General features: G+C 48.0%; 4 protein-coding genes across 5 annotated transcripts; 2 read left to right on the forward strand and 2 right to left on the reverse strand.

Annotated features, from left to right (window-relative positions):
- Window positions 1–264: 264 nt before the first annotated feature.
- On the forward strand, window positions 265–2,968 carry Dnd1 (DND microRNA-mediated repression inhibitor 1). Its single transcript, XM_005069225.4, has 4 exons — window positions 265–426; window positions 526–643; window positions 1,001–1,462; window positions 2,168–2,968. Exons 1-4 carry the CDS (start codon window positions 403–405, stop codon window positions 2,620–2,622), a joined length of 1,059 nt encoding a protein of 352 aa, XP_005069282.1. The 5' UTR covers window positions 265–402; the 3' UTR covers window positions 2,623–2,968.
- Window positions 2,869–6,562, reverse strand: Wdr55 (WD repeat domain 55). The gene is made up of 7 exons (XM_005069080.4): window positions 6,280–6,562; window positions 4,545–4,645; window positions 4,379–4,466; window positions 4,108–4,287; window positions 3,885–3,984; window positions 3,624–3,793; window positions 2,869–3,552 (listed from the first exon to the last, which is right to left on the reverse strand). The coding sequence occupies exons 1-7, from the start codon at window positions 6,504–6,506 to the stop codon at window positions 3,228–3,230; spliced, it is 1,191 nt and encodes a 396-aa protein (XP_005069137.1). The 5' UTR covers window positions 6,507–6,562; the 3' UTR covers window positions 2,869–3,227.
- A 3,437-nt stretch (window positions 6,563–9,999) lies between these two features.
- On the reverse strand, window positions 10,000–21,957 carry Ik (IK cytokine). 2 transcript variants are annotated; one of them, XM_005069226.4, is made up of 20 exons: window positions 21,804–21,957; window positions 21,068–21,134; window positions 19,078–19,170; window positions 18,324–18,383; window positions 17,834–18,001; window positions 17,552–17,666; window positions 17,264–17,334; window positions 17,120–17,166; window positions 16,056–16,219; window positions 14,853–14,961; window positions 14,385–14,424; window positions 14,043–14,262; window positions 13,797–13,815; window positions 13,007–13,085; window positions 12,571–12,651; window positions 12,329–12,386; window positions 11,376–11,464; window positions 11,044–11,152; window positions 10,844–10,878; window positions 10,000–10,752 (listed from the first exon to the last, which is right to left on the reverse strand). In XM_005069226.4, exons 1-20 carry the CDS (start codon window positions 21,817–21,819, stop codon window positions 10,725–10,727), a joined length of 1,668 nt encoding a protein of 555 aa, XP_005069283.1. In that variant the 5' UTR covers window positions 21,820–21,957; the 3' UTR covers window positions 10,000–10,724. The 2 variants fall into 2 exon arrangements, with proteins under 2 accessions (XP_005069283.1, XP_012968184.1); XM_013112730.3 differs by lacking the exon at window positions 21,068–21,134 and having other exon boundaries at window positions 21,804–21,936.
- On the forward strand, window positions 21,956–24,387 carry Ndufa2 (NADH:ubiquinone oxidoreductase subunit A2). Its single transcript, XM_005069081.4, has 3 exons — window positions 21,956–22,126; window positions 22,233–22,339; window positions 24,182–24,387. The coding sequence occupies exons 1-3, from the start codon at window positions 22,026–22,028 to the stop codon at window positions 24,271–24,273; spliced, it is 300 nt and encodes a 99-aa protein (XP_005069138.1). The 5' UTR covers window positions 21,956–22,025; the 3' UTR covers window positions 24,274–24,387.
- Window positions 24,388–24,405: the final 18 nt, after the last annotated feature.

The raw sequence follows: 24,405 nt of genomic DNA on the forward strand, positions 1-24,405 counted from the left end.
AGGTTAAGAGCACTGACTGCTCTTCCAGAGGTCCTGAGTTCAATTCCCAGCAACCACATGGTGGCTCACAACCATCCACAATTTAATCTAGTGCTCTCTTCTGGCATGTAGGCAGAACACTGTATATGTAATAAATAAATGTTTAAAAAAAAAGACACCCAGTGTCCTTTCCGCCCGGATCGGCCCCACCCCCACCCTGTTGATGGAGCTCCTCCCACACACGGCCCTAGAGGGTTTCCAGAGTTCCAGGGGCTCGCGCACGTGTAATGATGCCTCCTTGGGGGCGGGGTCGCTCTCAGAGCCAATGAGAGCTTGAGGGGGGCGTAGAGGGCAGGGAATCTTCCAGAGGCAGAAAGAAGCTTAAGGAAGTTCTAAAGAGTCTGGCAGAGCTGGGAGAGAGCTATGCAGTCGAAACGAGAGTGTGAGGTAAGTAGCTGAAGACCTAAGGGGTCCTTGCGCCCGCCCGACAAGGGGCAAGGTGGGGCTGGGCCGGCGATGCACTTTACAACCTGCGTCTTTCTCCAGCAATGGTGTGAGAGGGTGAATCCAGAGAACAAGGCAGCCCTGGAGGCCTGGGTAAGGGAGACTGGCATCCGCCTGGTGCAGGTCAACGGGCAAAGGAAGTATGGCGGGCCACCCCCAGGTATGGTAGCTCCACCCACCCCCTGTGGCGCCACACCGGCCTCGGCCACTCTCGTGGGAAGGCCCGTCCCTCGGCCCCGAAGTCAGAAAACCCCAACCACCTGACATAATGTCTAAATAGATGCGGGCGTTTGTCCGACTCCCACCCTGGCCGTCGAGGATAGCACACCCACTCAGTGCCAGCCTAGTTGTTTACGCAGTGCAGTCGCCCAACTGTGGTAGAGACCGGGAGCCAGGAGGGCGTCGATATTTCTAGATGGCCTTCCCCTTCGCCCCCCCGCACCCCAGCTGCTTCCTGGGCTTAGAAATTGAACCGTGTCAGTAGACAACAGGAGCCCTCCGTATGCTCTCCCTCCAGGCTGGGTGGGCAGCCCGCCACCCGCAGGGTCCGAGGTGTTTATCGGACGGCTGCCCCAGGACGTGTATGAGCACCAGCTGATCCCACTCTTCCAGCGCGTGGGGCGCCTCTATGAGTTCCGCCTCATGATGACCTTCAGTGGCTTGAACCGCGGCTTTGCCTACGCGCGCTACAGCTCGCGGCGTGGTGCCCAGGCCGCGATTGCCACACTGCACAACCACCAGCTGCGTCCTTCTTGCCAGCTTCTGGTGTGCCGAAGCACCGAGAAGTGCGAGCTGACAGTAGACGGGCTGCCTCCGAGCCTGAACCGCCATATGCTACTGCTGGCCCTGCAATCACTGGGTCCCTGCCTGCAGGAGACGTTGCTGCTACCCAGCCCGGGGTCGGCGCCCTCTCAGATTGCGCTGCTCAAGTTCAGCACGCACCGAGCCGCTGCCATGGCCAAAAAGGCTCTGGTCGAAGGTAGGGGGTGAAAGCTTGCGGGAGGGCGGCTGGCTACTTAAAAGCGTTATCCCGAAATCCCAAGAATGCGTGGAGTTCACCAACTGCCACCATACAATAGTGCCGCAGCCACTACTTAACCTAAATATCAGCTACCACTTGTCTAAACTCCTATGCGTTGTATCCTATTTTCTGTTTTTTTTTTTTGAGACAAGGTTTCCCAGTGTAGCCTTGGCTGCCCTGGAACTTGCTTTTGTAGACGAGGCTGGCATCAAACTCACAGCTATCCACCTGCCTCTGCCTCCCGAGTGCTGCGATTAAAAGGTGTGCACCACCACCACCAGCAGCCATTGTATGTGTTTTAGTTCTCAGTAGTTCCTGGGGAAAAGATTGGAGTTGTACAGAGTTCAGATGAGCCTGCTTATCTTTGTAGTGCCTGCTTCCTCAGTGAATTAAGCAGTGTTGTCTCCTGTTTCAGCTTTCATTGACCAGAAAGGTTAGCTATTTTGATGGTGATTAGGTAAATAAAGCCTGAATGCCCTGTATTGCCCCGGGGATTATAAACAAATGCAGCAAGGCTTGGGGAAGTTGTCACACCAGCAGGAAGTGGAGAGAAGTGGAGAGGTGAGAGACATAGCCTGTGGCAAGTCACTTCTTGGGTCAACTGCTAAATGTTGGGCTCCTGTCCCTGTGCTTAGACCTGCCCTTCTCTGCCTTTTCTTGCAGGGCAGTCCCGCCTTTGTGGAGAACAGGTCGCTGTGGAGTGGCTCAAGCCAGACCTGAAGCAGCACTTCCGCCAACAGCTGGCAGGCCCCTCACTGCGGTTCCTGCGGCCAGAGGGCAGCCAAGTAGCCCAGAGCAGGGACAGGCTAGGGTCCCAAGGGGCTCGGGCTGCTCTGCAGCTGCTGTGTCAACGAATGAAGTTGGGCAGTCCAATGTTCCTTACCAAGTGTTTAGGTACAGGGCCTGCTGGCTGGCATCGTTTTTGGTACCAGGTTGTAATCCCTGGACACCCAGTGCCTTTTAGTGGCCTCATTTGGGTTGTGCTAGCCTCTGATTGGCAGGATGGGCATGAGGTGGCCAAGGATGCTGTGTCTGCACAGTTGCTAGAAATACTGAGTGAGCCTAGGCCCAGCTTGTGGTCTCCTAGGGCCGAAGCAGGTACTATGGTTAAGCAGTGACCCTCCTCCTGCTCTCCACAGGCAGCGTAAATGGGTAGGCAGAACCTGTGTCAGTCCCCAGCCCAGCAGGCCTGGGCAGCAGCTACTAGATCAAAAAGGGGCAGGACCCTGCCGCTGCGCCTAAGTGCTACTTTAGTTGTGAGGAAACTCACCTATCCCCATTGAGCCAGGATCTGATTTGACCTCTGACCTAACATCCTTGGTTATTTCCCAGTTTGATGTAATTCATCACACCCACCCAAGAGCTTACTATGAATCTTTTGTTTTTATTTGGAGAACTGGCTGAGCCAAAGGGCCCTTTTTTTTCTATACTGGTTGTATTCATATTAAACCCCTGGTTGTTATACATGTGCCTGTCTGTGCTGTCTTGTCATAACTGTTTGTTTAACAATGGTAGGGTGAGCAGGTATTTTCCCACTTTGGGGCCATGAGTACTTACAATAGGGTATTGGAAATTCCTGTTTGGGGACTTGGGGTTTGACTCAGTGGTAGAGCTAAGTTTATCATATTCAAGGTTGTAGGTTCAATCTACAGCATCAAAAAATAAATTTCCGTAGGGGCTGTCCCAGAAAACAGTTCTTTGTCGTGACACTCTCCTCATGCCCTCAGTCACTGTCGTCGTCACTCTCTCTCACCGCCTCCTCTGGAGCCCTGGCATCCTCTCCGTCTTCTCTCAGCCCTGCAAAGAAGTCATCCGTGCCCCAGGCCTTGCTGCTCAGGGCACGCAGTGGCCCTCCCTTTTTCTTTCGTCGTCGATAGTCGTCCACTACCACAGTTCGCAGCTGAGTCATGTTCCAAAATTTGAGTCGCTGGTCATGGCCACTACTGGCCAAAAATTGGCCACAATGGGATAGGGCTAGCTCTTCCACAGGCTCCCCAGCGTGCTGGCCCACCGTGCCCACTACTCGGTTTGGCAGGATGTTCACAGCCCTGAGCAGAGAAGAGTGTTAGGCACTGACAGCGTGGCTTGTGCGCTCCAGGGCTGCTTTGGCTTCCCTTACCTGATGACTCCATCAGTGGAGCCGGCGCACAGCAGATTCTCAGTGACGGGAACCATGCAGTCAATGGACTCCGCTCTCAGGGCAAATCGGTCACTTGTAGCCCCAAAACCGTTCCAATTGAAGAGGTAGATGGTACCTTCACTGGATCCACAAGCCACCTTCTTCCCGTACTGCAGGTTAGTAAGATAAACCATATTTGTGGAGGCACTTGAGAATGAACCCACTAGCCTATATACCCCATCCCATCATACCCAGCTGTACTTTCATGAGGGTGACAGAAGTTAGGTCGCCTGACTGAGGCTCTGAGAGTAACTCAAATCTGCGTCTCTTGATGTTGAAGACACCAAGGCAGCCATCCCCACTGCAGAGAACAAACGGATTGAATAGGAAGTTCCACTTGAGGAAGACTGTAATGCAATGTGGGCACCTACATCACCAATGGTCTAGAGGGAGAAAGAGCAGGGAGCTGGCTGTAGGGTTGCACCTGGCAGTCAGCAGCAGCTTTTTGGCAGGGTCCAGGGCCATATCAGCGATGTACTCCTCATGCTGCTGCATGTCCATTAGAGGGCCCTCTCTCCGCTGGTCCCAGAGCCGGACACCGCCTGTGTCATCCCCAGTGACTAGAACATTCTCATCCACGAGCAGCAGACTGTTAATGGGGGCACTGGAGACACAGAGGGGAAATCTGTTCTAATAGGGACCTCTCAGTCTTTAACCCTTACCAGGTGCACGCATACCTAATTAATCTCCCTCACCTGTGAGCCTTGGAAATTCGTCTTTCCAACTGTCCCTGTTCAACATCTAATACATGGATTGCTTTGTCCTTAGAGACAGTAACAAGTTCTAGGGGGAAAAAGCCCAGATTAATGGTATTGCTCATTGCCCTCTGCCGCATGGCTGGCTGCCTTCCCTAGCACTTACTCTGCCCATCCTCTGAGAAGACAACAGCTCTGCAGGACTTGAGGTGGTGTCCAGAGGACCAAAGTTCCTTGGTTTCTCCCTCCTGACAAGAGTATGAATAGCTGAGGAAAAGAAGACAGTAAGTGACTCCATACCACACCTAAAACATGCACAGAGCACAAAAAACAAGCTTTCCATGTGGGTAGGGTACTTCCCAGACCGAAGAGCTTATCATTCTGTTTATCGTTGTTTCTTTGTAGTACAGGAGATGGGACTCAAGCCTTCACTCATGCCAGGTAAAACTACAATTGAGCCGCACACCCCCAGCCTATTTATCCATTTTCTTTCTTTTTATTTTTTAGTTATTTTTGTTTGTTGGTTTTTCAAGACAGGGTTTCTCTGTGTAGCCCTGTCCTGGTACTCACAGACCAAACTGGTTTTGAACTTAGAGATCCACCTGCCTCTGCCTCCAAAGTGCTAGAATTAAAGGTGTGCAACACCACCACCTGGCTCATTTATCCATTTTAAATTAACTTCAAATGTTAGGTCGTATTTCAGTACATATTAATTCAAGATATATTTGTATAGGACTATTTTGGGGGAATGGATCAGGTTGTGACAAGATCTCACTACATAGTCAAGGCTAGCCTGGAACTTGCTTTCTTTTTGTTGTTTTGAGACAGGGTTTCTCTGTGTAACCCTGGCTGTCCTGAACTCCATCTGTAGACCAGGCTGGCCTTGAACTCAGAGATTCATCTGCCTCTACCTCCCTAGAGCTGGGATTAAAGATGTGTGCCACCAATGCCGGTTTAGGCTAGTATTTGTAATCCTTTTGTCTCATCCTTCTATGTGTTGAGATTACCATCCTCAAAAGCCAGCGCCTGAAGTCCGGCGGCGGTGGTGGTGGTACACACCTTTAATGCCAGCAGAGGCAGGCGGATCTCTGTGAGTTCAACGAAGAGCCTGGGGAAAGATTGGGTCTGAACCATTATGAGAGCCCAGAAAAAGTTGATGAAACTAATGGCAAGCTGGGTCTGTTGGTGGCGCACGCCTTTAATCCCAGCACTTGGAAGGCAGAGGCAGGCGGATCTCTGTGAGTTGAGGCCAGCCTGGTCTACAGAGAAAGTTAACGGGACAATGAAGAGACACACAGAGAAACGTGTCTAAAAACCAAGGAAGAGTTGGGGGGGGGGGGATCTGAGACCGGAGACAAGAGTCTCCTTTAAGACTATTCTGGGTCAGAGAGACACCCTGTCTCAAAGGAAATAACTAGACAGAAATCCAGTCCCAGAAATTGGAAGGGTTAGTAACAGAGTCCCCAGAAGCTAGAGGAAGACAGTTGTTACTGTATATTCTGATCAGTGTCACCTTGCCGACCCGTTAAAACAAAACAGAGGTGGAGGGCTCGGGAGATGGCTCAGTGCTTGCCTCTATCCTTGGGATACCCAAGCCTACGTAAAAGCTGGGCAGGTATGGTGGCCAAGTCTAATCCCAGCACTTAGGACGCAGAGATGGGATCCCCAAGGCAAGCTAGGGTCGTCGAGCTCCAGGCTCAACACCTAGAGCTCGCCTAAAAATAAGATAAAAACGACGGAGAGAGGTGTGGGGAGGTACTGGAGTCAACTGGTGGCTCCCACAAGCACGCTTGCTGAGTGTCCTAAAAGCCTTCCCGCCACTCTCCACCCCACCTCCATGCCAAGGAGCCGAGAGGCCCCGGCGTGTGCGCCGAGCACGGCTGCACCCTACCCCCACTCACACGAACACGTCCCCGTCGACGTCCCCTGCGGCCACAAGGTCTCGGGAGGGATGGAACGCCAGGCCACTGGCTGGCGCTTCCAGCACGATGTCTTCTGGGGTATCACGAATCTGGGGTGCCTTCTTGGAGTCAAGGTCCTCCTCTTCATCGCCCGAGTCTTCTGTGGGGCTGTCCTCACCCAGGCGACCCACAGCACACACGCGATCCACAGCACCAACGCGATCCATAGCACCCACGCGCACTGAGAAACCAACTACAACGGGCGGGGCTTAGGCCGCTTCCGGGAGGAGGCGGAACCGGAAGTGCTCTGGGGAGGACGTCGGGACGGGAGGGCCTATCGCCTCTGGTGTATGTGGAGCGATCGCGGCTTTCTGCTTCCTCTAAGAATCACTACCCTAGCCACTTTTATTTTTTAGATGAAGTTGAGCTGCAGTTCACTCAAAGGTTTTGGTTTTATGGGCGTTTTCAGGGTTCCCCGTCCCTCCGCATTTTCGCGTGTGGAGTGCCACTGCAGTCACGGCGCACGAGTGGACGTCGGAGAACAACCTTATAAGTTGGTTCTCTCCTCCCACTTTTACGTAGGTCCCTGAGGTTAAACTCCGAACCTAAGGTTTGCTGTGCAACCAACTAGTGGCTGTGCCTTCACCCTGCTCCCCATCCCGATCCACCTTGCCTGACCCGCTGTGCCTGTGCTGGCTCGCTGGACTGTGTGCGACCTCTAAAGCCTGCCCTCCCTCACAAGCTGCTGCACAGATTTGGGAACACCCTGAATTCTTCCCTCTGTCCAGTCCTATTCTAAGAGGAGGGGGTCCTAATCTTTCCTTGGTGAAACCCAAAACCAAGGCTAGGGGCAGGCAGGTTGCCCAAAGAGGAAAGAGTCCACGCCTTCCTAAGTTAACAGACGGGATCGTTAACAGGAGGCAACCCTCACGCATGCTCTAACAGCTGCCCACACCAGTATCCTCAGCACCCAGGCAGTGAACAGCACGGTTCTAGTAGTTTAGCTCTTGACCTCTGATAGGCATGACCAGTTTTGCTTAGGCTTACCCAGAAAACGAACATGAGAGCTGATGTTCTGGACATCCCTGTCAATAATAATGAGACTGCTCTAGATGGTGGGGCATCTCTGAGGCTGGCTTAAAAGGACCTACTCAGACTTCTGTGCAACGAGGCCTTCCTAGGCACATGCTGGCATGGCAGCACTTATCTTTGGAGGAGGGGACAGAGACTGGTGGATCTCTTGAGAATTCAAGGCCAGCCTGGTCTACACAGTGAGAACCTGCCGAGGAGAACAACATGAACATGAGGTGCTGGAGAGATGGCTCCTCGGTTAAAAACACTGGCTGCTCTTCCAGAGGGCCTGGGTTCAATGCCGCCACCCACACGGCAGCTCACAGCTGTCTGTAACAGGGGGACCTCACACAGGCAGAGCACCAACCAATGCCCAAGATGGAAACAGTGTATGCCAGGCAGCGGTGGCCCTTTAGTCACTTGGGGAGGCAGAGGCAGGCAGATCTCCAAGATGGGAGGCCAGCCTGGTCTCCAGAAAGTTCCAGAACTGCCAGGGCTACACAGAGAAATTCTGTCTTGAAAAAAATGTGGGGCTGGAGAGATGGCTCAGAGGTTAAGAGCACTGACTGTTCTTCCAGAGGTCCTGAGTTCAATTCCCAGCACCCACATGGAGGCTCACAACCACCTTGCATGAGATCTGGTGCCCTCTGCTGACATGCAGGCAGAAGGATATATACACAGTAAATGAATATTTTTTAAAAATGGATTTTAAAAAAGTATATTAAACAACCTAAGTAGACCGGGTGTTGGTGGCACACGCCTTTAATCTTAGCACTCAGGAAGCAGAGGCAGGCAGATCTTTGTGAGTCCAAGACCAGCCTGGGTCTACAGGAGCTAGTTCCAGGACAGCCTCCAAGACAATACAGAGAAACCCTGTCTCAAAAAAACAAAACAAAAAGCAACCTATCTGCAGAGTGACTAAAGGGTTAGAGTACTTGTAGAGACATGAAACTGGTAGTCAAACCTCACATCTTGCTCTTACTAGGTATCCATATGAATCATGTTTCTGTGACCTTTTTTCTAATTAAAATTGTGACCTACAACCATAGGACACCAAGGCATCATTTGTCTAAAAGCCATTGTAGGTACCATTGAAACAGTCCATTTTCTACTTCTTAAGCACTATTGGCACAGATGAATTCCTCAAAAAGCCCTTCCCTTCAGCTCTGGGTTTGGCTTAGTGGTAAAGTGCTTTGCCTGTCTAGTATATGCAGAGCTGAGTTTGATATGTAATGCCACCAAAACAAAAATGCCCTTTCTTATCAAGAGGAAAATGAGCAAAGCCAATAGCTAAGTTTAGTTGTTGGGGACTGCTAAGAACCTTGAACAAAATGGAGTCTGTCAGCCATTTCTTGGCCTTCTGCCTACATGACTGCAGGCACACATGCCCTTGAAACAAAGGAAATAGCTAACCATGAAAGTTAAATTTACACAGGACAGCCCACCCGCCTAGCCAGGGGTTAGTAACCCTTATAGAACAATTGCCTTTGTTAACAATTGGATGCTTTTTACACCTCCCTATTTCCTGCACCTGGCTTACGCTGATAAGCATTTGAGGAATGCAACTGACGGAAAATTACAGCTTCGTCTTTACCTTATTTGGTGTATATTTGAGTTGAGACTTGATTGACATGCTTGTACTGCTCCCTGAGTTGCTCTACCTATAAAAGCTATTTCACCCCCAAGAATAAACACTCTTGATCAGCAAAAGTTGTCCTGAGCCTGTTTCTCTTAACCTCTTGAAGTTTGCTTTTTAGATCGGATCTGCTCGTGAAGGCCCACTAAATTAGTATCGACCCTCATCACTTCATCCCCGCTGATCGGGGGTCGCATTTAGTGACATTCTAGCTTCTCTTGGAATTGGTGAACCACAGATGTTAGGCTCAGTATTCAGCCAGAACAAGGTTGAGACCCTAATGAACACTAATCCACCCACCCTGGGCCTTGACAAACTTCTCAGGGTGAAAGACACCAAAACCTTTTGGACCAGAAGGTTTTACCTTCAAGGAATTCCCATCCCACCCCAACCCTTCTTAGTCCTTTAGCCAAGGAATCCTTGAGTTAAACTCAGTATTATTGCTCCCCTAAGGGCATAACTCATAAAAAGTGTTTGTTTCCACAAGTGGTTTTTATTAATACAGCTTCCCAAGAACTCAATCCTATGTAGCCTTGACATCAGTCTAGCAGCCCATCAGGACCATCTGAGTCTGCAGAGAATCTCTACTCTCAGATTAGGACCCAGATAGAACTGTGTCTGACCATCTGAGTCTGCAGAGAATCTCTACTCTCAGATTAGGGTCCCAAATAGAACTGTGTCTGACCATCTGAGTCTGCAGAGGATCTCAGATTAGGACCCAGATAGAACTGTGTCTGACCATGTGGGTCTGCAGAGAATCTCTACTCTCAGATTAGGGTCCCAGATAGAACTGTGTCTGACCATCTGAGTCTGCAGAGGATCTCTACTCTCATATTAGGACCCCAGATAGAACTGTCTGGCCATTCAACTTGACATCTCTCTTGCCCATATCAGGGACTCTTCCTTCCCATCTCCTGGGCTAATAAACACCCTTACTGACTAGGAACCTAGAATCAATGCAGGAAAAACAGAAGACTGTTTCATTGAAAAAAAGAAAAGGAGGACATGACCGCTCGTAGGTATGGTAGAAGTTTATTGTCCATATGAGGAAGAGCATAGCCAGAAGTATCTGGAAGGGGTCCAGATTGAACATGACCCTAAGACAGACCACATGAGAAGGGGAGGGGGAGAAGTAGCCACAAGGCCAAAGGGGCGTATAACCAAAATGGCTTGGTTATATAGGAATCAGAGAAGCTGGGAGAAGGGGAAGCCCAGCCTAGTCTCGGGTAGTTTAGGGTAGGACATTGGAGTATGCCAGCCACGAAGCCCCTGTAGTCTAGAGGGATTGAGGTATGCTGGGAGAACCTGGTGATACGTTAGTAGGTACCTCAGTTGAGACTGTAGTAACCCCCTACAACATGCCATTTTCTCAATACCCACTCCCCCTCTCAGGTACTAACCAAGCAAACTGACTAGATCCAACTGAAGCCCCCCAAAGATGGGTTCCTACATGAGACCTAGTGTTCATATAACTACTGGAACCACCTTCTTCAAGGGGCCATCAAGAAAGAATGCCCAACACAGAAAGAAAACAGCAGGGTTAACTAGTTTTAATGGAACATGTTGGGCATGGTGCTGCATTCCATTAATCTTAGCACTTGGGAGGCAGATCTATAAACAAATAGTTATACAATACACATTTATAAACATTCAACAACAAAAATAGTTTGCAACCTTTCTAGGAATTGTAGAACCAACAACTAAAAGAACAGCCATGTGGTAATGGTTGAACTGGGAATTAGTACTTTGGTCTTTTTACTTCAACCCTGAAATCAAAGGAAAAGCAGATGCAGATGAGCATATGATCAGACACAACAATTCCCACCAGGCCCAAAGAGAAAGAGCTATGCCGCTCACCCATCAGCTTCCATCTTCTTCCTCTTCTCAATGATCTGAACAAGAACAACAATAGTTTATAAGCATGCTGCTAGTAATCCAAGTCCACCTAAAGCCCAAAGGTGACCTCCCTCAATTCCATGGCTGCTCAACCCTGTCTGTGCCTGGATCTGCATCTCTTCTCAACTGAAACCCTGCCTCCTAAGAAAGAGTCCACTAACCGCACTTATTTTCTTCCACTGGCGATCAAGCTCTGCCTTATCATTGGTTTCTTTGAAGCGTCTGGTTTTCCGTCCTTCAGACATCTTGATACCATACTGGAATGCAGCCCTGAGAAGGGTCATTGTGGGAAGAAGGCATTAGCAGTTTCACAGCAGGAGGAAGATTTTCTGAAGGGCTCTGCGGGCAAAGCACCTATGTGGAAACACTGCAGCTAACCGGCAGCCTCTCACGCAATACTGGCTTGTGCACCAATGCCACGCCCTCCTCCTCTAACCCAATATTGGCTAGTCCACCAATGCCACGCCCTCCTCCTCTGCCCACATTTACTCACTTGGGCAAAGCCTCTTTGTTGTTCATGTACTCGCTATATTCCTCCTGAGTGTCAAAGTCCCAGCGGCCTAAGGGACCCTTCTTATTACCCTGTGAGAGCAGATGGGGAGGAAGAGCTATCAGTGGATAAGGAATTGTCTCTCAACAAAATCAGATGCCCACAATCCACAATAATAATCCACTAGTAATAAATCTTACCCTGATAAATGTTTCCTATGTACTTACACTATACACATTACTCTAAGCACTAAATATATCTCAATTCTTACAAAAATTCTAAAGTGAAGCCGGGCGGTGGTGGTGCACGCCTTTAATCCCAGCACTCGGGAGGCAGAGGCAGGCGGATCTCTGTGAGTTCGAGGCCAGGCTAGACCGACAGCCTCCAAAACAATACAGAGAAACCCAGTCTCGTAAAACCAAAAAAAAAACAAAAACAAAAATTCTAAAGTGAGAATTATATTTCTATTTTTATGATGAAGAAACAGACAGTTGTAAACAGGAAAATAACATGGAAAGTTCACAAAAAGAGCCAATAGCAAAGAAAAAACTAAACAAGGTTCCAAGATTAAGATATGTTCTTGGGGGGACTGGAGAGATGGCTCAGCGATTAAGAGCACTGACTGTTCTTCCAGAGGTCCTGAGTTCAATTCCCAGCAACCACATGGTGGCTCACAACCATCTAAATGCCATAACACTGTATACATAATAAACAAATGAATCTTAAAAAAAAAATACTGACCAAAGGCCCCCAACATCCTTTTTTTTTTTTGGTTTTTCAAGACAAGGTTTCTCTGTGGCTTTGGAGGCTGCCCTGGAACTCACTCTATAGACCAGGCTGGCCTCGAACTCACAGAGATCCACCTGCCTCTGCCTCCCGAGTGCTGGGATTAAAGGCGTGCGCCACCAACGCCTGGCTGGTCCCCAACATCCTTAAATAGTCTTTTAACTTCATACCTGGTCCATTTTGCTATAATCTACCTCTTCATCACTATCTACAGCCATGTCATCCATCCTAAAAAGAAACAGAAGTTAAATATATGCTTTAGATCCATATTACTATATTTTATTCAGGAACCCACCTAACATCTCAGAACTAAACGGAAGAATTCAGCCAAGTAAAAAGTACCCTTAGCTCCCAACAGGTCAAATTTAAATCTCATAATCACCCCAATCTCCCTTACTTAGGCCTCACTTACGTGGCTGGATAACATTCTGCATAACTATTGGACATGCCAAAGAAATCACCCAGCTGCTTCTTGTCTTCTGGCTTCTTCAACATATGTTATATTAAAGACAATTCCATCACTTGCAGAAAGATTCAACTAAGAGGGACCAGAGGCTAGAGGTGTCACATGAACATTTCAGAAACCAGCTGTAACCTTGAATTGGTTCTCTAGTTGATACAAAGCATGATTTCATCCCAGCCAACACACAGCATAAAAGCAAGAGAGCAAAGACAGGTAAACAGGAACAGAGAAACAACTGTAGTTGGGTGAAAAGAAAATAGCTCCTACAACCCAGGAACAGCCAGGCACGGAGTGCATGCCATAATCTCAGCACTCAAAGGACAGACGTACTATCATAATATAAATAAGGGAAAACAATCTAGGAAGAAATACAAATAAAGGATATGATTCAGTGCCTTCCCAACCAGCAGACCCAGCAAATTTTTCATTGATGGACTTGATCAACTCTTTGGCAGAGCCAGGTCCTGGAAGAAACAAAACTCAGCTTAGACTTGAACTGATGTTCTTACAACCTCCTCCCACTAACCTGATTCCAGCTTTAAGAGTGTTTCTATTGAACTCACAAGACAGCAGCAGGTAAAAATCCTTTCTGCCAAGCCCAACAATCTGAGTTCAATTCCAGGAACCAACAGAGTAGAAGGAGAGAACCAACTCCTAAAAACTGACTTTAGATCTCTGTATGCTGTGGCACAACCAAATTCAAATACACACCAATAAATAAATGTGGTAGTTTTGGGGGTTTGTTTTTGTTTTTTAAGTTTTGTTTGTACTTGAGGCAGTCTCACTAGATAGCCCAGGCTGACTTAGAACTGTGTATGGAGTTTAGGCTAGCCTTAAAGTCCTGATCTTACCTCAGCATCCACATCTTGCTAATTAAAACATATTTTTAAGGCAAAGGAACCCTTTTATCTATCAAAACTTTAATGAAACTCCAACTAATGAGCTACTCTGGTTCACAGTAGGGTCTCTAGAACACTGTATACTCAACTCAGCCTCACCTCAAAATCTCAGAACTGAAAGAATTACAAGAGCAAATGTGCCTGCTTAGTCCATAAACTGAGAGAGCCCAAAACCAGGCAGTCCCCCAAACGCCACCTTCGTCAGCTGAGAGCAGGGGGGCTCTGCAAGGAGAGCAGGACTGCTATGCAAAGCAAGATGCCAGTGACACAACCCACCTTTGTCAACATCCATGGGCTGAAAAGAAAACAAAAACCAGAGTATCATGATGAGGAATTTAAATCCATCTCTCCCTCAGTTCCCAATCCACTTCTGTCCCGTTTCCATTCCCACCGTAAGTCAGCTGGCCCAGTTACTGCTGTGAAGCCATGAGGCTGCTGAGCAGGAAGAGGGTCCTGTGCCTGTCTAGAAAGGCATTTCTCGGGGCACCTCTCATAGCCTGGCATCAAGGGCTCACACCTCACCTCCTCATCCACTTTCGGCTTCTCAAAGTAGCTGTGCCTCTTCTTTTCTTCCTCCCGCTCCCGCTCCCGGTCTCGTTCCCGGTCTCGCTCCCGCTCCCGGTCTCGCTCTCGTTCTCTGTCCCGTTCCCGATCACGTTCCCGTTCCCGGTATCTCTCCCGCTCCTTGTCCCGAGGTGTTTTGGTTGTAGAGGGAACATAATCCCCAATGTCTTCAAAAATGCTGGGAAAAAGTTATCACTAGTTACTAAAATGTTACGTACTTAGGCCAACCATTTCTCCACAAGGACCAGAGGAAAGAACACAAATCTTTTGCTCACAGATGCATGGGATTGGGATACATACTTCATGTCTGCCTCGGGAGGTTTCTTTTCTTCTAGTTTCCCTGCAATGTAAAGAGCTTGTCTCAGTGCCTTTGTAACGTTAGGGGTGGGGGAGGGTTCAGGACAGGGTTTCTCTGTGTAGCTTTGGAGCCTGTCCTGAACTCACTCTGCAGACCAGGCAGGCCTCAAACTCAGAGAACTGCCTGCCTCTGCCTCACAAATGCTGAGATTAAAGGCGTGTGTCACCACTGTCTGGCTGCTTTTTTAAATTTAACATATATATATAGTGAAGCATGGTGGCACAGGCCTTTAACCCCAGTATTCAGGAGGCAGAGGCAATCTCTGTGAGCTCAAGGCCAGCCTGGTCTACATATGGAGTTCCAGGGTAGTCAAGACCCTATCTACAGAGCGAGTTCCAGAACAGGCTCCAAAGGTACAGAGAAACAACAACAACAAAAAAAGTAAAGCTTCCTTCCCTTTGAATCGGTACCTTTATCCTTCTTCTTGAGCTTCTTATTTCGGGTACCCTGCCTCAGATATGACAAAATTTGGGTGAGTTTGCTGATAACGATGTCATTCGTAGTTAGTGTAGTCTGAGCCTGGAAAACCCAAGAAGAAAAATAGTATCCCTCTTAGCGGGAATCTCACTGTCTATTATCCATTCACTTAAATTTAAGGACAAGTTATATACAGCTAAGAAGATGACATGTAAGAAGGTGTAATGAAGGGACACTCCAAACAGATGAAATCGTATAGAAAAAAGTTCCTGGATCAAAACTTAATATAAAAATTCAAGAAACCCAGGAGAGCTGGAGTCATGCTGAAAAAAGCTAGGGAGTCCAACTGTTGCAAGGGCTCACAGACTTTTACTATGAACCCTAAGAACAAGAACACAGAAAACTTCTACTAAGTGTTGAAACAAAATTTGCATTTATAAAACATCACCTTAGTCATGTGCAAAATCCATTAATTAGTAAGCTGGGTGTTGGTGGTGCACCCCTTTAATCCCAGCACTCAGGAGGCAGAGGCAGGCAGATCTCTGTGAGTTCCAGGACAGCCTCCAAAACAATACAGAGAAACCCTCAAAAAACAAAACAAAACAAAAATCCATTAGTGGAAGCCAGAGTGGAGAGACTCAGGTAATGGATGTTCAAAGAGAACAAGCTGGGCTGGAGATATGGCTCAGTGGTTAAGATCACTGACTGAACTTTCAGTTCAATTCCCAGCATTACATGGTGGCTCAATACCATCTGCAATGGGATCTGACGCCCTCTTCTGTCACACAGGCAACATGTAAACAAAGCACTCATATATAAATAAAGAATCTGTGATTAAAAAAAGTTTCTTCTGAGTAATATTTTAAAATTATGATAGTGGCTATATAATTTGGTGACTATGATAAAACTATCTGAAGCAGAAACTAAAAGAGTAGACTATTTGGCATGTGAATAAAATGCCATCTCAATAAAAACAGTACACTAGACTGCGAGTGGGAAAAGTAACCAGTCTTTGATTAGCTCCAGTGAGAAATTGTGGTTTAGACAGGAATACTGCTGGTGGAGAGGATGGATTCAACTGAGACTGACTAAAAAAAGAAAAGAAAAAGATAAACAGAACACGAGGAAACCGAAGATGAGGAACAGGACTAGGCAGATTTGAAGATATGACAGGTTCTTAGGCCTCAGTTACTCACCTCCATTGTGGGGCAGTCAGCCTTGCTGCGGATCAGAGTGGTGGGGATATCCGTGTCTGCATACTCGTCATCCAGGTCTACCACATAGGCCATACGGCCTGGTAAGAACAACTCATTCCGCTCATATGATTTACTCTTGAAAAGCATTCGATACACATTGCGACCTACACAAAAGGAAACATTAACAAGATTAGCAAGCAGCCAATGAGAAACTTCTACCGTTACAATAGTCATTTATGAATTATCTACTCTGTACTGGGCACCAGGCCAAGTGCTATCTGTGCTCTGCTGCAGTGAATCCTCAAACAACCCTATGCTACGAGATGGGCATTATCACTTTCTACTGGTTAAGACACTGAAGCTGCCAGCAGTGGTGGCACACACCTTTCAGCACTTGGGAGGCAGAGGCAGGCAGATCTCTGTGAGGTGAGGGCCAGTCTGGTCGCCAGGTCCCTACACTAAGACTACTGGAGTGTGCCAACACATCCTGCTTATATACCTGTGTTCTGAGTAGCAATTCAGTTCCTCCTGCTTATACTTGCAAAAAAAAAAATTCTCTCTCTGGTCCTCCAGACTACATTCGTAATATTTTTGCTATTTTATGTTCAGCTTTTAAAAAATTAATTGGCTTTACTTATTCTTTCACTTACTATTTATCTGAGATGGGAGTCTCATGAAGCCCAGGCTGACTCAACTCCTGCTTGTCCTCCCAAATGCTGGGATTGTACGTATGCACTTCCGTACTATCAGCTAGTTTGGTTGTTTTGAAGCAGGATCTGGCAATCTTCCTGTCTCAGCCACGTGAGGCCTAGGACTGCGAGCATGCAGCATCACCCCTAGTCCACTCTACCTTCTTTGATGCATACATATTAAAGACCTAAAAAGGCTTCTGGTCTAACTAAGGAGACATAAATGACATGGAAAATACTCCATGTCTGAGTTCTATACAAGTATTTTATGGGAGAAAAGCTCGTTTAGAGGCAAAAAGAGAAAAGCATATCCTAATAATATAATATTCCTTATAATCCACCTAGAAGGCAATCACTACTATAGAAAGCACTTACCAAGTCGTGTTTTAAATTCGATTTTGTTTTCAGGATCCTCATCTTTCCTGAAACCAAAAGAAGGAAATGTTGGTGGGATGCTGAAACGTGTCCTACCTCAGGTGTCCCCTTCTGAACCCTCGAGCCTCACTGCTCTTCACTCACTTGGTTTCCTTCTGGGGCTTTTCCATGAGCTCCTCCTCCTCCTTCTCTTTGCTGGCAATCTCAGCGCGCACCTAATGAAGCAAGGAGTGCACAAGACGGGAGTGAGGCGTCTGCGCCCTCATCACACCACAGTCATCAGAGAGATGTCCCCAAGGAATTCAGACTGACAGGAAAATGAGCAGACACAAGTTCTACAGACAGGCCATTTTTAATTCTACTGCCAATCACGTCTTCCGCAAACGTTAGCATCCAACACTAGTCCTCTCCACCTCTGTAAACAGAACTCACCTTTTGAAGCAAAGCAAAATCCAAGCCTTTCACCAAATGGGTGTGCTCCATATCACCACCCAAGAATTTGGACTCCTGAATCAACTGTCTCCTCTTCTCTGCAGCTGATTTGTCCCTGCATAAAGAATGACAGAGCCTGACTGAAACAGTCCCTTATGAAAGACAAACTCATTTTGAGATGTCTGCAGCATGCTCCAGAGTACAGTAAACTGTAAGAAACATTTATGTGCGAGTATGTCCCTGATAGACACAAATGGGCCTTAGGAACCCTGTAGTACTCACGCCTCAGCAGTGGGGCCCACAGCCCGATAGTTGGCTGTAGTACTGATCAGCTCAGTTTCCTCATAATCCTTATTCACACCATCTCTCCGTTCCTTGGCACGGTCCCGGTATTTCTCTGCGAGTTCTCTCTCTCTCTCAATTTCTTGTTGGCGTAGCTTGGCATAATAACTGTGACCAGAAAAATGCAGTATGTCTTACTAGTTCCTATCTCAAGTTAACAGAACTGTTCCTGTTTTCTTACAGCTTCAAGTAGTTCTCTATGGTGAAAACTATACTTGTCTTTATATATGGAACTGCCTGTCATCTCTTGACAGTCCTCAGCATCAGAAATTCAGTGTCTTCCAACTCAGACTTTCTTCAGCTACTGCCACTTGCCTTTCACAGACACACTGCCACAGCAGGAAAGGCCATCTGGTACGATGCAACCCCTCTACCCCTCCCCACACACAGCATCCGCTTACAAAGCGATCATCACCCACCACTCCTTCACCTTTTCTTCTTCCTCCTTCGCGCAGCTGGGTCTTCATCCTCATTGTACTCTCTGGGCATCCTAGAGACACAGAGACTCACTCACAGTAAACTAATGCTCTGGCCCAGAGAAAATACACAAGAGGCTAAATAGCAGGATCGTAAGTTTGAGGCCAGCCTGGACTACATGGTAAATTCCAGTAGACTCTAGACACTGCCTCAAAAATAAATAAATAATGAGAAAGAGAGAAAAACAGCCAGTAGTAGTGATGGCACACACCTTTGAGCTCAGCTCTCAGGAGACAGGAAAGCAGATCTCTCAGTTCAAGGCCAACCTTGTCTACACAGTGAGTTCTAGGTTACCCATTGCTACATTAGACCATTCTTAAGAAAAGGAGAAAAAGGAAACGAAAAACAACACAACACAAAGCCAATGTTGATCAGGCAGTCATAATATTATCAATATCTATGTCTCTCAAATTTTAAAAAGCATCATCAACATCTAATTGATGTTAATATCAGACATCACCTAAAAACCTGTTGTGGAGTGTGAGTCTATAAGGTGACAACAGGCCCAGAAATCTGTCCATTTTTACCAGTGACATGATTACAAGTGTTCACAAGAGAACAGCAAGAACCCAAAACATCCCGGTCATCACTAAAACTTCAGTCTTTATGAGGAAAAATCAGAGAGGCTTTAAAAGAGGATTGGCTTTCAAGAACCTGCCAAATTCTAGTTCCCCAGAAATGGACAGACAGGAATGAGAAAGACTTACTCATGGTGACGTGACTTAGAAGGCGGTGCAGATGTAGGTGCAGCCCTTGGGGTCATGAGAAGTTTTCTGAAGTCTTCATTGGTAAGTTTTGATCTATAAAGAAATTGCAAAGATATTTTTAAATTAGTAGCCAATAGGAAATAGAAAAGACCTTTAAAACATAGTTAACTTTACTAAAACAAGGGAAGTGCAAATGAAAGCTGAAATGCCACTTTCAACACATTAGAAATTTGATTTTGCTTGTTTGTTTTTTGGTTTCTCAAGACAGGGTTTCTCTGTGTAGTCCTGGCTGTCCTGGAATTCACTCTGTAGATCAGGCTGGCCTCTGACTCCCAGGTACTGGGATTAAAGGTGTGCACCACCACCATCCAGCTTAGAAGTTTTATCAAATCAAATGTGAGTGAAATTTTGGAATATGGATACTCTCATACAGTTGCAGGAATGCTGGAGTGGGGGCTTAGTTCTTTACTAAAACTGGGAATACAACAAAGGACAAGGCTTAGTCAAAAATGGGACTTGCTGGTCATGGCGGCACATGTGGTGACATATGCTGGAGACAGGCAAAAGGACTCCTAATCTGAAGCAAACCACGATGTGTCTAAAGGACAAGGACTCCTAATCTGAAGCAAACCCGCACTGCATCTAAAGGACAAGGGCTACCTCAAGTATAAGGCCCTAGATTCAATCCTCAGCGTTACCAAAAGGGGAGGGGGAATTCTTTGGTTAGCATGTGGGAGCACACGCCTATAATCCCAGCACTTGACAGGCTGAGACAGGAGGATGACCAGATTGAAGTCTATCTCACACAAACACATAGAAATTTAAAAAAGAAGTAAGATATGGTAGTTCATGCCAGGAATCTCAGCACTCAGGAGACTTGAGGGAGGAGGAATGCCACAAGTTCCATGCCAGTCTGGGATAAAGTGTGAACCTATCTCAAAAAAAAAAAAAAAAAAAAAAAAAAAAAAGAGGGCTGGGGAGAGAACGGGTGAGTAAGGGCTTGAACACAAACCTAACAACCTAAGCTCAGGTCGACAGAACCCACATAAGAGCTGGGCACAGTAGTACAAGGGTCTGTAATCTTAGCACAATCCTTATCAGGACCCAGAGACACAAGAATCACCAGATGCTTACAGCAGTGAGCGGAAAATGCCCTATCTCAAAACAAGGTGGAGGATGACGACCTTTATTTGTCCTCTGACCTCCACACCTGCACACACTCACACTCAAAGTAATAATAAATATAAAAATGACTGAAATTGTGATGTCACTCTCATTTCCAATGCTTTTCACCAGGGGGGAAAATGTGTGTGTGTGTGTGTGTGTGTGTGTGTATGCACATACATACATACATATGTACATCTATGTATGTGTGTATATAAAACACAGCAACACAAGCCGGGCGTTGGTGGCGCACTCGGGAGGCAGAGGCAGGCGGATCTCTGTGAGTTCGAGACCAGCCTGGACTACCAATCGAGTTCCAGGACAGCCTCCAAAGCCACAGAGAAACCCTGTCTCGGAAAAAAAAAAACAAAACAAACAAACAAACAAAACAAACAAAAAAAACCACAGCAACACAAACACTAGACTCTTCTAATAATTTCTCTTCTAATATTCATATGTATTGTCCATGATTCACAACGTTCACAGACATAAAGGGCTAAATAGTCCAAACTTCTTACTTTTCCTTTTTTTTTGGTTCATAAGCACAACTTTACTAAAACACAGACACCCAAAGCAATCATTCTGTATAACTTAACAAAATGAAGCATAACTACATATCTTGGTAAGGTTCAAAGTGAACTTACGATGAAGCGTTCTGTGGGAAAACAAACACGGCGTGTTGTACAAGTTAGCATTTTCCTCTCAACAAACCACCCCCTATGGACTTTATGACCATTCTGGCCAACAAAATATTCAGAATTCCTTCACTGTCTCTTGGATGACTCATCGCTCAGCTCATTCTGTGGTTCAAAGACAAAATACTCACTGGTGGAAGGAATGAGGGTCATCCACGTCGTGGCCATCTGGAGCCAAAGGGTTAGAGAAAGGCTCATCTTAAACAGAAAAATTAACAGTACACTGTTACATGTGTGAGGCTCCAGGCAGAGACCAAGAGAGGAGGCAGGAAGAAGCGCAGCGGCCACGCAGTGAGTGCTGGGAGGGGAGGACTCCACGAGACTGTTACCAGAAGCTGGGGTGGTGACCACACCTGCACACCCAGCACAGGGGACACTGAGGCAGCGAGACTGCCAGGAGTTCAAGGCCAGTTTGGGCTGCACACCCAGACTATCTTTTAAAAGAAGGGCGAAAAGTGGCCCGAGGCTATCACCCCAGCACCTGAGCGGTGGAGAAAGAGGTCACGAGTTCGAAACCCGCCTGGGTGCGAGCTTCCGTGTCACTGTTTAAAACTTATAAAGACGGTTTTCCTGGACACGGTGGAGAACCAACAAGACGTTCCCGGAGGCGCCTCTGAAGCGCTACGCGCAGGCCCAGCACGGCGAGCCCGCGTCTGGGAGCTCGGAGGCCGGCCTGCGGAAGAGGCGAGCCCCGCGGAAGGCGGCCGCGGCTTATTTACCAGGAGCAGGCAGGGAAGTGAACCTGCCTCGCAAACTCAAACTCGGGGGCAGCCACGCCGGCCGGGCCTCTCCTGAGCGCCAATGGCGGCTGGCGGGCGCCCGGCACGGATGTCTAGTGCGGCGGGCACAAAGGAGGGGCTGACTTACTGTCTCGCTCCGGCATTTCGGCCGCGGTATCTCAAAGCCGGCAAGGGTGAAAAGAATCTCCGCCACAAAACAACAAGCTTCTTCCCACAGTGCACCGCGAAAACCTGCCCCGGCGCTCTGCGCTCCCCGCTCCGGGCCTACCGGCTTCCGTAGCGTCCTTGACGAGTCCGCCCCGCCCCGCCTGCTGAAGCGTCGCGATTGGGCGCCGCTTCGCGAGCCGAGATGGCGGCCGCCGCTGCTAGCCGAGCGCTCGGAGCCGCGCTGCCGCTGCGAGAGGTGCGCATCCACCTGTGCCAGCGTTCGCCGGGCAGCCAGGGCGTGAGGTGAGGCGCCGCGCGGGCGGGGAGGCGAGGGGATGCGGGAGCCACGGTCGCGACTCCGGGGGGAGGGCCGGCGCCCCGGGCGCTAGCGGCGGTGTCTCGCCCCCAGGGACTTCATCCGGCAGCGGTACGTGGAGCTGAAGAAGGCGCACCCCGGCCTGCCCATCCTCATCCGCGAGTGCTCGGAGGTGCAGCCCAGGCTCTGGGCTCGCTACGGTGAGTGCGGACCACGGGAGGCGACCTAGACACACACACCCGATAGATAGATAGATAGATAGATAGGTAGGTAGGTAGGTAGGTAGGTAGGTAGGTAGGTAGGTAGGTAGGTAGACACACACACCCGATAGATAGATAGGTAGGTAGGTAGGTAGGTAGGTAGGTAGGTAGGTAGGTAGGTAGGTAGGTAGGTGTCGCACCTGCTGTGCGGCCTGCATCCGAGAATGTAGCGAGGTGGTCGGGATAGATGACACAGAGACCGGTCGGTTGCTTTAAGAAAACTTTATCTTCCCAAGTCAGTTTAGGAGAGCTCTCAGGAGAAATCTCAGGAGAAGTCTCTCTAAGAAAAAGGAGCTTCCCTTTTTTTAAGGACTTTTGCCATCCATTTACATACCATTCTTTCCACTTCTCACCCTCCTGGCTGGTGGTTTAATCTCCGGCCCCAGAATCGGGGAGACACCACAGGGGGCAGGAAGAGGCATCTAGCCATAGAAGGTGTGGAAGGCATGGTATTTCAGTGAGCCAGCCCTATCTGAGCCCTATCAAGCTTTAAAGCACTGAATTGTTTTCAGTAAACAATACATAGATGCCTGCTCCCAGGCCAAAGGGGAAGTGGGTTTCTGCTCAAGGTCTGGTGTCCCCACAGGTAGGTAGGTAGGTAGGTAGATAAGCAAATAAATAAATGATAAATAGAGCAGGCACGGGGCGGAGGCCTTCCCTACCGTCGCGGGAAAGCCGGTTGAGTACCAAGCCTCGAACTTCCGCCGATGACATTCACCTTTACCTAGCTGTGTGACGCTTTTTTTTTTTTTTTTTTTTTTTTTTGGTTTTTCGAGACAGGGTTTCTCCGTGGCTTTTTGGAGGCTGTCCTGGAACTAGCTCTTGTAGACCAGGCTGGCCTCGAACTCACAGAGATCCACCTGCCTCTGCCTCCCAAGTGCTGGGATTAAAGGCGTGCGCCAACGCCCGGCTGTGTGCCGCTTTCTATACCTGGCCACGTATAGGTGGAGCCTGGCTGTGTCTGGGGTAAGAACCAGTGGTTTTGCAGTTCGGAGTGCACCTCCATGGCAGTATGCGTCCTCCCGAATTGTGCCCTGTCAGTGCAAATTGAGGGACTGGGAATTTCTGTAACGTTGAGCACCTCGTGTCTAGGGCTTGCGCTGTGTCCTCACTCACTCCCATTGTCCTCGTTAATCTTAGGGACGGGTGCTTCCTTTTGTGTGGGAGGCCCCGGGTTTGATTGTCAGTACAAAAGTAAGGCATTCACTGATCAGTAGTGACTTTACCTGTTACATTACACTAGCCCTATTTATTACAATTTGATGTTTTCTTAACATGCTGGCTGACAGACTTTAATCATCTCAGCCTATCTGGGAGTGGAGAGAATCACATCCTATTACAGATTCATTGTAACCAAAGACTCCTATACACTATATAACAGGTTCTTCCCAAAGCACACAGAAGGGCATAGACAAGAGTAACTTTCGTGAGTAGTGCTGTGTGTTCATAGTGCCACTTATTTTGCTAAATGGGTAAGTATGGCCAGCCAAAAAATGCACAGGCAAGGATAGACACCCCCTCAGCCCATCCACCCCCCCCTTGGTATTTAATGCTTACAGTGACCTTAAAGCATCATTCAGACACCTGTCTTCCCAGTAAGACCCTAATAGGACCTGGGACTCCGAATCCAATCACTGGGTTAATGCTGAGCACTGCAAGACCACTGTTTTTTAAAGGCAGGGCTGCCCTTTACAGCTGCAGCCTGCTTGGAATGGGCATGAATCTTTTGTTTATGATTCTGGCCCATCATTCAGGCTACTCATCTAAATCACCTTTCCTCAGCTTTCGGTCAAGAGAAGCATGTGTCTCTGAACAACCTGAGTGCTGATGAGGTAACCAGAGCCCTGGAGAATGTGCTGAGTGGCAAACCCTGAAGTGTCCGCTGAGGATTGTAAGCAGGAGCAGCAGAACCTGGGCTCTACTGGACTGAACACATGTGGGGAAATGTGCTCTTCCGGTCCTTATAAAGCTTACTTCTGTACAGCGTTGCTTCAGAGTGTTCTAGT

Source organism: Mesocricetus auratus, unplaced genomic scaffold (genome assembly GCF_017639785.1).
Source record: "Mesocricetus auratus isolate SY011 unplaced genomic scaffold, BCM_Maur_2.0 Super-Scaffold_6730, whole genome shotgun sequence".
NCBI lineage: Eukaryota > Metazoa > Chordata > Mammalia > Rodentia > Cricetidae > Mesocricetus > Mesocricetus auratus.

Coding starts and splice junctions, on each gene's coding strand:
- Dnd1 (XM_005069225.4), top strand. CDS start 403: ATGCAGTCGAAACGAGAGTGTGAG. Junction 427..525: donor AGTCGAAACGAGAGTGTGAG/GTAAGTAGCTGA, acceptor GTCTTTCTCCAG/CAATGGTGTGAGAGGGTGAA. Junction 644..1,000: donor GTATGGCGGGCCACCCCCAG/GTATGGTAGCTC, acceptor CTCTCCCTCCAG/GCTGGGTGGGCAGCCCGCCA.
- Wdr55 (XM_005069080.4), bottom strand. CDS start 6,506: ATGGATCGCGTTGGTGCTGTGGATCGCGTGTGTGCTGTGGGTCGCCTG. Junction 4,467..4,544: donor CTTCTCAGAGGATGGGCAGA/GTAAGTGCTAGG, acceptor TTTTCCCCCTAG/AACTTGTTACTGTCTCTAAG. Junction 4,288..4,378: donor CGAATTTCCAAGGCTCACAG/GTGAGGGAGATT, acceptor CTGTGTCTCCAG/TGCCCCCATTAACAGTCTGC.
- Ik (XM_005069226.4), bottom strand. Junction 14,263..14,384: donor CCTCCCGAGGCAGACATGAA/GTATGTATCCCA, acceptor ACTTTTTCCCAG/CATTTTTGAAGACATTGGGG. Junction 12,387..12,570: donor GCAGAATGTTATCCAGCCAC/GTAAGTGAGGCC, acceptor GTTTCTTTTTAG/GATGGATGACATGGCTGTAG.
- Ndufa2 (XM_005069081.4), top strand. CDS start 22,026: ATGGCGGCCGCCGCTGCTAGCCGAGCGCTCGGAGCCGCGCTGCCGCTG. Junction 22,127..22,232: donor CCGGGCAGCCAGGGCGTGAG/GTGAGGCGCCGC, acceptor TCTCGCCCCCAG/GGACTTCATCCGGCAGCGGT. Junction 22,340..24,181: donor CAGGCTCTGGGCTCGCTACG/GTGAGTGCGGAC, acceptor ACCTTTCCTCAG/CTTTCGGTCAAGAGAAGCAT.